This window comes from Drosophila sechellia, unplaced genomic scaffold (genome assembly GCF_004382195.2).
Source record: "Drosophila sechellia strain sech25 unplaced genomic scaffold, ASM438219v1 U_298, whole genome shotgun sequence".
Taxonomy (NCBI): Eukaryota; Metazoa; Arthropoda; class Insecta; order Diptera; family Drosophilidae; genus Drosophila; species Drosophila sechellia.
Genome location: NW_022611243.1, coordinates 1 through 12127, shown reverse-complemented (window position 1 = coordinate 12127; position 12127 = coordinate 1). Strand labels below are relative to the sequence as shown.

General features: G+C 43.0%; 2 protein-coding genes, 2 long non-coding RNA genes and 1 pseudogene across 9 annotated transcripts; 3 read left to right on the top strand and 2 right to left on the bottom strand.

Annotated features, from left to right (window-relative positions):
* Window positions 1-129: 129 nt before the first annotated feature.
* On the bottom strand, window positions 130-1679 carry LOC116803155. 3 transcript variants are annotated; one of them, XR_004363422.1, is made up of 4 exons: window positions 1402-1679; window positions 732-848; window positions 339-674; window positions 130-281 (listed from the first exon to the last, which is right to left on the bottom strand). It is a non-coding gene; the product is annotated as an uncharacterized LOC116803155 (long non-coding RNA). The 3 variants fall into 3 exon arrangements; XR_004363420.1 differs by lacking the exon at window positions 1402-1679 and having other exon boundaries at window positions 732-1018; XR_004363421.1 differs by lacking the exon at window positions 1402-1679 and having other exon boundaries at window positions 130-270; window positions 732-1018.
* A 732-nt stretch (window positions 1680-2411) lies between these two features.
* LOC116803150 lies at window positions 2412-5120 on the top strand (annotated as a pseudogene).
* Window positions 5121-7685: 2565 nt separating this feature from the next.
* On the bottom strand, window positions 7686-8863 carry LOC116803160. The gene is made up of 3 exons (XR_004363430.1): window positions 8477-8863; window positions 7812-7928; window positions 7686-7755 (listed from the first exon to the last, which is right to left on the bottom strand). It is a non-coding gene; the product is annotated as an uncharacterized LOC116803160 (long non-coding RNA).
* Window positions 8864-8965: 102 nt separating this feature from the next.
* On the top strand, window positions 8966-11053 carry LOC116803153. Of its 4 annotated transcripts, XR_004363415.1 has the most exons (3): window positions 8966-8980; window positions 9485-9626; window positions 9797-9940. XR_004363415.1 is itself a non-coding variant. In XM_032727099.1 (2 exons), exons 1-2 carry the CDS (start codon window positions 9564-9566, stop codon window positions 11039-11041), a joined length of 291 nt encoding a protein of 96 aa, XP_032582990.1. In that variant the 5' UTR covers window positions 9485-9563; the 3' UTR covers window positions 11042-11053. The 4 variants fall into 4 exon arrangements, 2 of the variants coding, with proteins under 2 accessions (XP_032582990.1, XP_032582989.1); XM_032727099.1 differs by lacking the exons at window positions 8966-8980; window positions 9797-9940 and adding an exon at window positions 10814-11053; XM_032727098.1 differs by lacking the exons at window positions 8966-8980; window positions 9797-9940 and adding an exon at window positions 10769-11053.
* Window positions 11054-11263: 210 nt separating this feature from the next.
* LOC116803145 lies at window positions 11264-12086 on the top strand. The gene is made up of 2 exons (XM_032727073.1): window positions 11264-11839; window positions 11892-12086. Exons 1-2 carry the CDS (start codon window positions 11615-11617, stop codon window positions 12084-12086), a joined length of 420 nt encoding a protein of 139 aa, XP_032582964.1. The 5' UTR covers window positions 11264-11614.
* Window positions 12087-12127: the final 41 nt, after the last annotated feature.

The window sequence follows — 12127 nt, the reverse complement described above, 5'->3', positions numbered from 1 at the left end:
GCCATAGACCAAAGACACTAGAATAACTAGAATATTTTTTGTCCTTCCAATTTATATAACATGAGAGCGCTTATTTCTATGTTTATTTTTGTTCGTTTTGTGTTTGGCTGCCGACTGTATACATGCGTATATGGTGTTCTATGCCCAGAGCAATGTATTTTATTTTTAATTATTTCTTGGGTTGCAAGTCTGATAAGTTTCATAAATCTAAAACTATTTTGTCTAATTTAATTATTTTCCAAGGAGATCATCCTTCCGTCCGTATAATAGCTGTAAAAAAACTTTAGTCGTGCTTAAATATATATTCTTGTAATGTATTAAAATCCCTACTTGCTTACCTCTGACTAGGATGTATTCCCTGTGAGGGGCCATTCAGGATGATAACTTTTTGGGATTTTCTGTATAGAATGGCCAAGGAAGGACGGGCATTACATGATCCTTCACCACAGTTGAGGATCGAGCAAAAGCTCGTAGCACGCAATCATATCGATAATCGTCACAATGAAATAAGGCTGAGATTCCAGGACAAGAGCACCACCCACATAACCGACAAGGAGCAGGTGGACCTTTGCGCGTGCGTCTTGGAATATCTTCAAACAACCACCCGAGCCTTACGCTATGTTCGTCGGATTTCAACGGTTGGCGAGCTCAGTTAGCTGTCGCTTTACATTTCCCTAAATATAGGTTTATAAGAACTATATTTTTAAGAAGATTTCCTGTTTTGTACTTACAATATTTTAGGTATGAAGGGCAATTAATCTTCTACGTCCTGTTTCGTTTTTGGTGGTGTTGGTTCATTTACAATGTTGTTCAATTCCTTCTCTTAGAGGCGTATTATTTGGGTGGACCTCAGATAAAACAAGAGAGAATGCTATAGTCGAGTTGCCCAACTATCAGATACCCGTTACTCAGCTAGTGTGAATGCGAACGCGAAATTTCATAGTTTTTCTAGGATAATGGAAGACTAATAACATTATGAAAATATATCGAAAAATGGTTCAAAAATAAGTTATTAGGCAAATCGATCTTGCAAATTTACAAGATTAATACAAATGTGAAAAAAAATCAACACATTTTTCAAAAGTGTGGGCGTGGTAGTTTTATGCGGTTTGTAAATAAACTTGCGCAACATCTATGTCTCTAAAATCTGTATGCTGAATCTCAACCTTCTAGCTTTTATATTTCCTGAGATCTCGACGTTCATACGGACAGACGGTCATGGCTTGATCGACTCGGCTATTGATCCTGATCAAGAATACATATAATTTATATAGTCGGCAACGCTTCCTTCTGCTTGTTATATACTTTTCAACAAATCTAGTATAGCTCTACGAGTAAAAGGTATAAAAATTGTATCATTTTGTTTCAGATATTACAATGTAAACATAAATCTATAGTTACCTTGTGGTTTTATTTGATCCGGGTTTGTCTTCATTGTCAATAGTTTTGTGACTTGAGCAGCGAAAAATTAAATTGGATTTTTTGTAAGTGGGTGTATATGAGTTCTCTGTAGTCTATGATTACAAAACGAGTCGTGCTTTCCCATGGTCTTTTGTCCGTCTGCCCGATTGTATGAACTTGGGAACATCGCGAACCTTAAGTGCTAGTTGGGACTAAGCCTATATGCAGCGCAGGTTGACTACTGCTTCAATTTTCGTAAAATAATAAAAACCGCGATCTGTCCATTTCCGTCCGTATGAATTTTAGATCTGAGGAACTATAAAAAGTCAGGGCGTTGAGACTTATGCTCCAGATTCTAGAGCAGTTTGTCCAAAACTGCCATGCCAACACTTTTCAAAAATGTTCCCATTTTTTTCAGAAAATTATTTGTCTTGGCACTTTCTATAGATGTGCAAAAAGAATGTCGAAAATTCTCCATCGAACTACCACTATCTGAGTTACAGGTATCTTACCTTACTTTGACGAATAATAATATTTGTTTAATATATGAAAAATATTAAAAACTGTGCGATTAATCCCAACCCAGATAGTTAATTCACTTAATTCGGTGTTCATTTTCATAAATCCGCAAACTTTCCTATTGCTGTGGTTGAGGAAACGCAAAACTCTTGTTAAAACAGTGTGAACACATTTTCTGTTTTTCGTTGATTGGAACCTTATAGATTTTGCCCACGCTGCGGACTGCCAAATTGTGTTTGCAAGTCATGAAAACGATTTAATATGTGATTGCATTGCCATTTTCTAACTCGTCGTGTTTTAAAATGCACAGTGTCTTCAGCTTAAATATTTTAAAAGTACTATACATTTGTGGTCAAAAAATAAACTTCACTTGGTTATATTACTATGGCCAGTGTGAAATGTCTCTAATATATTTAATACAAGAATCGATTTTCAAAATATGTGAAACAAATATCGATATATTCTGATATATGCATTACATCCCTATTTAGGTTTTTCCCGTCAGCGCAGTAAGCTTATCTCTGTGATTTGAACAGTGAAAAATTAAATTACAAAAACGAAAAAATCAAGATGGAGGGAAAACTTCGTCCACTCACGGCAAACAACAAGCCATTTGTCTTTGGAGGCATTTACGTAAGAATCTGCATTTTTTCCAAGTGTGTGCAGGAGTGTGAGTTTAAACTTCCCTGTGAAGAGATGTGTCCCTAGTGAAAATAGATCACGAAAACAAAAACCATTGTTGGACTCATCCATATTTGATTTGTGAAATAACAAAGTTTTCGATTTTATTTCTATAATTTGCAGCGCACAAAGTGAAAGTGTGTGTATTCATTACAATTGTGAACTCATTTGCAATAGCCACTAAAAGCGGGTTAATCGAAAGTGCAGAGTCTGCACTGCAGATCGTTGTCCGAATTCCACCAGCATCCACAATGCACCCTCCAGCCCACCCCCAGCTTTCCCTCTTCCATTGCATTTGTATCCCACCCATTTGGTCATTGCACTCATTCCACTCCGTTCGTGCTTTCGATCAACCAGAGATGGCTAGCACTGCGATAGTTTCACGCTGGACTTGCGGTTATCGCTAACTTTTATGGCTACTGAAAATGGATTCACCCAAAATTGTAACTAAAATTATTAGTTTTGGGTCAGATAGCAATCCCCATTCACTCCACCGAAAGTGCCCGAAACGAGCCGGCGACCATGAGCTCAGCCGATGACCGAAGGATCCCCATAACTATACTATTCCAAGTCCAAAATGAATTCGTGTTTGATTTGTTTCTTACTAAAATAGAAAGAAAAAATTTAGCTTATTTTAGAATTGGGTAACTTATGTAGCACTAGTCATTAAAAATTACTCTATTTTTGCATATCGGAGAAAATTGTATTAGAATTAGAATTTGATTTTCTCGAACCTCGCTGCAACAGAATACATTAGCGAAAAATTAACTCACCATAAGACTGCATTTATTTGTTAATCGGACTTTGGTGTTTTTAACCCCTTAAAATGAATGAGGGAATTGTTACCCTACCCTAGATCCACAGTCGCTGGGCAGGTGGCTCCGCTGGTGCAGAGCTTCGTTTCGGGGCACTTGGGTCGCAGGAATGGCCATGGCTATTTCCTGAACTATGGTTTTAAGTTGACCAGCCGACCACCCTGACGCTTCCGGGTAACTTGACGACTTGATGGTTTCCGTTGGCCAGCGAGTCGCTTTTCTGTCGACCCACTGGACCAGCCCGTTGCCTTTGCTAACTAATCGGTTAACTCTTTCGCAAACGCAGAATCCCAATGCCACCGTCAAGCCTTTGATCCAAATGCCGTTGCAGGCCGCCAATGTCCAGGAGCAGCAGTCTCCTCCGGTGGCTTCATATCCGACACCGGCCACTCCGGTGGCTGTTCAGCAGCCATCGACTCCTGTCCCCGTTCAAGTGCCGAACTCGTCCGTCCAACAGCAAAATCCGGATGCGGACGCCATCGCCTCGAAGCTGGCCTTGCCAGTTATCATCAAGGAGGAGCCGATCTCTGTCGACGATGAACCGTCCGTCGACATTATAGAGGACAATACCAGTGCCAGCGGCATCGGGGGCAAGATCCCATTTAAAAAGATCTTCCAAAAGCGGAAGAAGTCGTCTGGTAAGCGTGGAATTCTTTGGTGAACAGTTTTCCCAGACTTTTATCGCACACACACACGAATCACTAGAGTTCTTATGAAAGGACAGACTGGAAATTACTTAACATTTTTACAATAACATATATGTCTTTTAACTCGATCGTAGAACGCACTCGGGACAAGAAGCTGCGACGGAATCGCCAGCTGCGCAAGTCCATGCTCCCCAAAAACGCTCTGATGGCCCTCAACGAGGTTAAGGGCGTGACCATCAGCGATTTCACCATCGACATCAATACCGACGGGGGATTCACGGCCGTTGTCAATGTCAACTCGACTCAGTACGTGGCAAGGGTACCTCAAAGATGACAGCCAAGAACGCGGCCTGCGAGAAGGCTTGGCGCGATTTTATAATTGCGAAGATGACGCCTAAGCCTCCCCGTATTCACCAGGTGGAGATAGGTGCGGAGCCAATAGACACTAACGAGGATGAGGCCGATGCACCGGATGATGATCTGCCCATGTTGAATCTGGCTTCGTTTGCCATCTACAAGCTGTTCACGGAGTGGGAGCGCGAGGGCTATGTCGTACCCGAGATGCACCCTTCAGCCAATGCTGCCCAGCAGGCCGGAGGGGATGCCGGAACTCCAGTTCCCGCCGCGCCGAAGGAACCAAAGAAGCCGCCAGTGCGTACGGAGCTACCCTCTGGCTGGGAGACCATGCACCCGGCGACCATTCTTTGCATTGTAGGCCAGCCCACCTAACTATATTCACTGTCAGTAATCAATTCCCCTGCAGATGCGCCCGGGACTCAGCTACTCGGACTACGGGTCATCTGGCGACAATACCACCGGCATGCAGCATCTGGGAATCACGGTGGACAACCAGGAATTCCACGCCCACGGCAGATCCAAGAAGATCGCCCGTCTCAACGTGGCCGTGAAAGTGTGCAACTCTCTGTTCGGCACAAACTTCGCCTACGGCGACACCGCTTAAGACACCAACTCCAACCGCAGACTCAAACTACCGACAGCAACACACCTCGCCAACACGCCTCTCTTAATTATAATGTATACAATTGTACCGTGGAGAGATTATGCTATCTTACGTGTAAGGGAAATAGGGTCGACAAGATTCGCCAACGTGTTGGGGTGGGCGCTAAGTCTGTCAGCATATCGGCTGCTGTGGAAGTTTATTTGGTCTCCCAGTGGGACAACTTTTAAGTCCTTTTCGATGACTCGGTTGCTCACATACCAGGGTAGCCCAGATGCATGTCGTGCCGCTCGCGATTGTATTACTCCAAGCCCATTGAGCTGAGTCCCGGAGGCACACTCCACACTTGGATTGCGTAGGTCAGTGTTGGACCTAATATGGCTTTTATTAAGGGAGTCTTAACTGCCATATGGAGGTTGCTTGAGTGGAAAAGCCTGTCCAGCTTTTCAGCTTCCATGAGGATTTGGCTCTAACTGCCGTGATATGGGCTTTTCAACTCAGCGTCCATCAAGGTCAACTCCGAAGTAGCAGTGGGATGAGACGTGGTCAATGGTATTTCCGTCAAAGAGAAGACCTAGGCATGTTTGAGGTCGCAGGGTAAATGTGACACAGTCCGACTTAGTGAATGTAATGGATTTGTTCCATTTACCAGTCCATCGCTCGATTGCAGCAGCCATTCCTGAACTGCATTGGGCTGAATTGAAAGGATGAGTGCGACGCAAGCATGACGGTGTCATCAGTGTAGGTGGCCAGGAGCAGCTGAGCAGGGGAGGCTTCATCGGTGTTGTTCACGGGAGTTGGCATGTCAGCAGTGTACAGGGTATACGGGAAGGGTCCAAGCACACTTCCCTGTGGAACCCCTGCATGAATGTGTTCCAGGCTTGACCGACAGTTTCGTACAGCAACATCGAAGGGCCGATCAGCGATGAAGGAGCTAAGGATGGCATAATAGGCTACTCGGAGGAGATCTTTCATTTTATATAGCAGACCTTCATGCCACACCTTATCAAACGCTTGTTTCACGTCCAAAAATTCGCCGACTGTTCAAAGCTAGTTCTTGTGGATGTGTTACCTACCTCCGGCAGTTCCATCAAGCGGGTAAGCAAAATTCTCTCAAAAACTTTGGAGAAAGTTGGTAGCAGGATTATCGGGCGATATGAGTCGATCTGTGTTGGTGACTTTCCAGCTTTGGGATCATTACAATGCGCGCACGTTTTCATTGCTGGGAAAATTATCTAATCTTAGCATAGCATTAAATATTTTCCCAAGAGCAAGCACGTTATAGAAATTTCGCAGTTCGGTTGTCTATGCCATAGTAACCAGGGTTTTTTTTTGGCTACAAAACCTTTAGTTGCATCATTACTTCATGAGGTAAGGTATAGGGCGTGTCTGAGCGTCGGAGTATGAATATTGCTGGTAAATGCTAGGATCTCCTGTCGTGGTGTATTGTCTTCTGAGGCGTCTTTTGTGGCTAAGCAAGTCCCTAGCCTCCAAGCTTAAAATGGCAGGCCTTATGGCCGTGAGACCAACTTGGTGTAGCCTGCCTTGCAGCTTCAATGATCGCCGATGTGAAGTAGTCGACGTACGCTTCCATCCTACTGCAAAGTGTCAATGGAAATGTTGAGTTCTACAGTAGCCTCGATGTGTTCTTTAAAGATCCGAATTCTCGCTTGTGGAGACAGCATTTTTTAACACTTCGAAATGATTGGGCGTCTTCAATCAATGGCAGATGATGGTCAGATAACAGTTCTGTCAGCACTTTCACCCTGATTAGTTGCTGTCTAAAGCCATTGGAGATCCCAAAATCTATGGCACTTGGAGAGGCAGTTGCACGGTGGGGGTAGCATGTGGCTTCTCCAATTGTGTGTGATGAACTGCCCAGCAATGGCAACTGTTCATCTAAGTGTCGGAGGGCAGTATATTAAGGCAACATTAAAGTTTCCTCTGCTTGCAGTCAGCTGAATAGTTACTTCCTGGATATGATTTTGAGATAAAGTGGCGATGAGAGATATTTGATCTAGCAAGGATGTTGTCTGTCATCCGGATGGTTGGCAGTATGTAGGGTAAAGCCATAGACCAAAGACACTAGAATAACTAGAATATTTTTGTCCTTCCAATTTATATAACATGAGAGCGCTTATTTCTATGTTTATTTTTGTTCGTTTTGTGTTTGGCTGCCGACTGTATACATGCGTATATGGTGTTCTATGCCCAGAGCAATGATTTTATTTTTAATTATTTCTTGGGTTGCAAGTCTGATAAGTTCTTAAATCTAAACTATTTTGTCTAATTTAATTATTTTCCAAGGAGATCATCCTTCCGTCCGTATAATAGCTGTAAAAAACTTTAGTCGTGCTTAAATATATATTCTTGTAATGTATTAAAATCCCTACTTGCTTACCTCTGACTAGGATGTATTCCCTGTGAGGGCCATTCAGGATGATAACTTTTTGGATTTTCTGTATAGAATGGCCAAGGAAGGACGGGCATTACATGATCCTTCACCACAGTTGAGGATCGAGCAAAAGCTCGTAGCACGCAATCATATCGATAATCGTCACAATGAAATAAGGCTGAGATTCCAGGACAAGAGCACCACCCACATAACCGACAAGGAGCAGGTGGACCTTTGCGCGTGCGTCTTGGAATATCTTCAAACAACCACCGAGCCTTACGCTATGTTCGTCGGATTTCAACGGTTGGCGAGCTCAGTTAGCTGTCGCTTTACATTTCCCTAAATATAGATTTATAAGAACTATATTTTTAAGAAGATTTCCTGTTTGTACTTACAATATTTTAGGTATGAAGGGCAATTAATCTTCTACGTCCTGTTTCGTTTTTGGTGGTGTTGGTTCATTTACAATGTTGTTCAATTCCTTCTCTTAGAGGCGTATTATTTGGGTGGACCTCAGATAAAACAAGAGAGAATGCTATAGTCGAGTTGCCCAACTATCAGATACCCGTTACTCAGCTAGTGTGAATGCGAACGCGAATTTCATAGTTTTTCTAGATAATGGAAGACTAATAACATTATGAAAATATATCGAAAAATGGTTCAAAAATAAGTTATTAGGCAAATCGATCTTGCAAATTTACAAGATTAATACAAATGTAAAAAAAATCAACACATTTTTCAAAAGTGGGCGTGGTAGTTTTATGCGGTTTGTAAATAAACTTGCGCAACATCTATGTCTCTAAAATCTGTATGCTGAATCTCAACCTTCTAGCTTTTATATTTCCTGAGATCTCGACGTTCATACGGACAGACGGTCATGGCTTGATCGACTCGGCTATTGATCCTGATCAAGAATACATATAATTTATATAGTCGGCAACGCTTCCTTCTGCTTGTTATATACTTTTCAACAAATCTAGTATAGCTCTACGAGTAAAAGGTATAAAAATTGTATCATTTTGTTTCAGATATTACAATGTAAACATAAATCTATAGTTACCTTGTGGTTTTATTTGATCCGGGTTTGTCTTCATTGTCAATAGTTTTGTGACTTGAGCAGCGAAAAATTAAATTGGATTTTTTGTAAGTGGGTGTATATGAGTTCTCTGTAGTCTATGATTACAAAACGAGTCGTGCTTTCCCATGGTCTTTTGTCCGTCTGCCCGATTGTATGAACTTGGGAACATCGCGAACCTTAAGTGCTAGTTGGGACTAAGCCTATATGCAGCGCAGGTTGACTACTGCTTCAATTTTCGTAAAATAATAAAAACCGCGATCTGTCCATTTCCGTCCGTATGAATTTTTAGATCTGAGGAACTATAAAAAGTCAGGGCGTTGAGACTTATGCTCCAGATTCTAGAGCAGTTTGTCCAAAACTGCCATGCCAACACTTTTCAAAAATGTTCCCATTTTTTTCAGAAAATTATTTGTCTTGGCACTTTCTATAGATGTGCAAAAAGAATGTCGAAAATTCTCCATCGAACTACCACTATCTGAGTTACAGGTATCTTACCTTACTTTGACGAATAATAATATTTGTTTAATATATGAAAAATATTAAAAACTGGCGATTAATCCCAACCCAGATAGTTAATTCACTTAATTCGGTGTTCATTTTCATAAATCCGCAAACTTTCCTATTGCTGTGGTTGAGGAAACGCAAAACTCTTTTAAAACAGTGTGAACACATTTTCTGTTTTTCGTTGATTGGAACCTTATAGATTTTGCCCACGCTGCGGACTGCCAAATTGTGTTTGCAAGTCATGAAAACGATTTAATATGTGATTGCATTGCCATTTTCTAACTCGTCGTGTTTTAAAATGCACAGTGTCTTCAGCTTAAATATTTTAAAAGTACTATACATTTGTGGTCAAAAAATAAACTTCACTTGGTTATATTACTATGGCAGTGTGAAATGTCTCTAATATATTTAATACAAGAATCGATTTTCAAAATATGTGAAACAAATATCGATATATTCTGATATATGCATTACATCCCTATTTAGGTTTTTCCCGTCAGCGCAGTAAGCTTATCTCTGTGATTTGAACAGTGAAAAATTAAATTACAAAAACGAAAAAATCAAGATGGAGGGAAAACTTCGTCCACTCACGGCAAACAACAAGCCATTTGTCTTTGGAGGCATTTACGTAAGAATCTGCATTTTTTCCAAGTGTGTGCAGGAGTGTGAGTTTAAACTTCCCTGTGAAGAGATGTGTCCCTAGTGAAAATAGATCACGAAAACAAAAACCATTGTTGACTCATCCATATTTGATTTGTGAAATAACAAAGTTTTCGATTTTATTTCTATAATTTGCAGCGCACAAAGTGAAAGTGTGTGTATTCATTACAATTGTGAACTCATTTGCAATAGCCACTAAAAGCGGGTTAATCGAAAGTGCAGAGTCTGCACTGCAGATCGTTGTCCGAATTCCACCAGCATCCACAATGCACCTCCAGCCCACCCCCAGTTTCCCTCTTCCATTGCATTTGTATCCCACCCATTTGGTCATTGCACTCATTCCACTCCGTTCGTGCTTTCGATCAACCAGAGATGGCTAGCACTGCGATAGTTTCACGCTGGACTTGCGGTTATCGCTAACTTTTATGGCTACTGAAAATGGATTCACCCAAAATTGTAACTAAAATTATTAGTTTTGGTCAGATAGCAATCCCCATTCACTCCACCGAAAGTGCCCGAAACGAGCCGGCGACCATGAGCTCAGCCGATGACCGAAGGATCCCCATAACTATACTATTCCAAGTCCAAAATGAATTCGTGTTTGATTTGTTTCTTACTAAAATAGAAAGAAAAAATTTAACTTATTTTAGAATTGGTAACTTATGTAGCACTAGTCATTAAAAATTACTCTATTTTTGCATATCGGAGAAAATTGTATTAGAATTAGAATTTGATTTTCTCGAACCTCGCTGCAACAGAATACATTAGCGAAAAATTAACTCACCATAAGACTGCATTTATTTGTTAATCGGACTTTGGTGTTTTTAACCCCTTAAAATGAATGAGGAATTGTTACCCTACCCTAGATCCACAGTCGCTGGGCAGGTGGCTCCGCTGGTGCAGAGTTCGTTTCGGGGCACTTGGTCGCAGGAATGGCCATGGCTATTTCCTGAACTATGGTTTTAAGTTGACCAGCCGACCACCCTGACGCTTCCGGGTAACTTGACGACTTGATGGTTTCCGTTGGCCAGCGAGTCGCTTTTCTGTCGACCCACTGCGACCAGCCCGTTGCCTTTGCTAACTAATCGGTTAACTCTTTCGCAAACGCAGAATCCCAATGCCACCGTCAAGCCTTTGATCCAAATGCCGTTGCAGGCCGCCAATGTCCAGGAGCAGCAGTCTCCTCCGGTGGCTTCATATCCGACACCGGCCACTCCGGTGGCTGTTCAGCAGCCATCGACTCCTGTCCCGTTCAAGTGCCGAACTCGTCCGTCCAACAGCAAAATCCGGATGCGGACGCCATCGCCTCGAAGCTGGCCTTGCCAGTTATCATCAAGGAGGAGCCGATCTCTGTCGACGATGAACCGTCCGTCGACATTATAGAGGACAATACCAGTGCCACGCGGCATCGGGGCAAGATCCCATTTAAAAAGATCTTCCAAAAGCGGAAGAAGTCGTCTGGTAAGCGTGGAATTCTTTGGTGAACAGTTTTCCCAGACTTTTATCGCACACACACACGAATCACTAGAGTTCTTATGAAAGGACAGACTGGAAATTACTTAACATTTTTACAACATATATGTCTTTTAACTCGATCGATCGTAGAACGCACTCGGACAAGAAGCTGCGACGGAATCGCCAGCTGCGCAAGTCCATGCTCCCCAAAAACGCTCTGATGGCCCTCAACGAGGTTAAGGGCGTGACCATCAGCGATTTCACCATCGACATCAATACCGACGGGGGATTCACGGCCGTTGTCACTGTGAACTCGACTCAGTACGTGGGCAAGGGTACCTCAAAGATGACAGCCAAGAACGCGGCCTGCGAGAAGGCTTGGCGCGATTTTATAATTGCGAAGATGACGCCTAAGCCTCCCGTATTCACCAGGTGGAGATAGGTGCGGAGCCAATAGACACTAACGAGGATGAGGCCGATGCACCGGATGATGATCTGCCCATGTTGAATCTGGCTTCGTTTGCCATCTACAAGCTGTTTCACGGAGTGGGAGCGCGAGGGCTATGTCGTACCCGAGATGCACCCTTCGGCCAATGCTGCCCAGCAGGCCGGAGGGATGCCGGAACTCCAGTTCCCGCCGCGCCGAAGGAACCAAAGAAGCCGCCAGTGCGTACGGAGCTACCCTCTGGCTGGGAGACCATGCACCCGGCGACCATTCTTTGCATTGTAGGCCAGCCCACCTCACTATATTCACTGTCAGTAATCAATTCCCCTGCAGATGCGCCCGGGACTCAGCTACTCGGACTACGGGTCATCTGGCGACAATACCACCGGCATGCAGCATCTGGGAATCACGTGGACAACCAGGAATTCCACGCCCAGGCAGATCCAAGAAGATCGCCCGTCTCAACGTGGCCGTGAAAGTGTGCAACTCTCTGTTCGGCACAAACTTCGCCTACGCGACACCGCTTAAGACACCAACTCCAACCGCAGACTCCAACTGCCGACAGCAAC

What these genes read in the sequence shown, in the direction of transcription:
- LOC116803153 (XM_032727098.1), top strand. Translation starts at nt 9,564, where the DNA reads ATGGAGGGAAAACTTCGTCCACTCACGGCAAACAACAAGCCATTTGTC. An exon ending in TTGTCTTTGGAGGCATTTAC is followed by an intron (nt 9,627 to 10,768) that starts GTAAGAATCTGC and finishes TCGCAAACGCAG; the next exon opens with AATCCCAATGCCACCGTCAA.
- LOC116803145 (XM_032727073.1), top strand. Translation starts at nt 11,615, where the DNA reads ATGTTGAATCTGGCTTCGTTTGCCATCTACAAGCTGTTTCACGGAGTG. An exon ending in CGGCGACCATTCTTTGCATT is followed by an intron (nt 11,840 to 11,891) that starts GTAGGCCAGCCC and finishes ATTCCCCTGCAG; the next exon opens with ATGCGCCCGGGACTCAGCTA.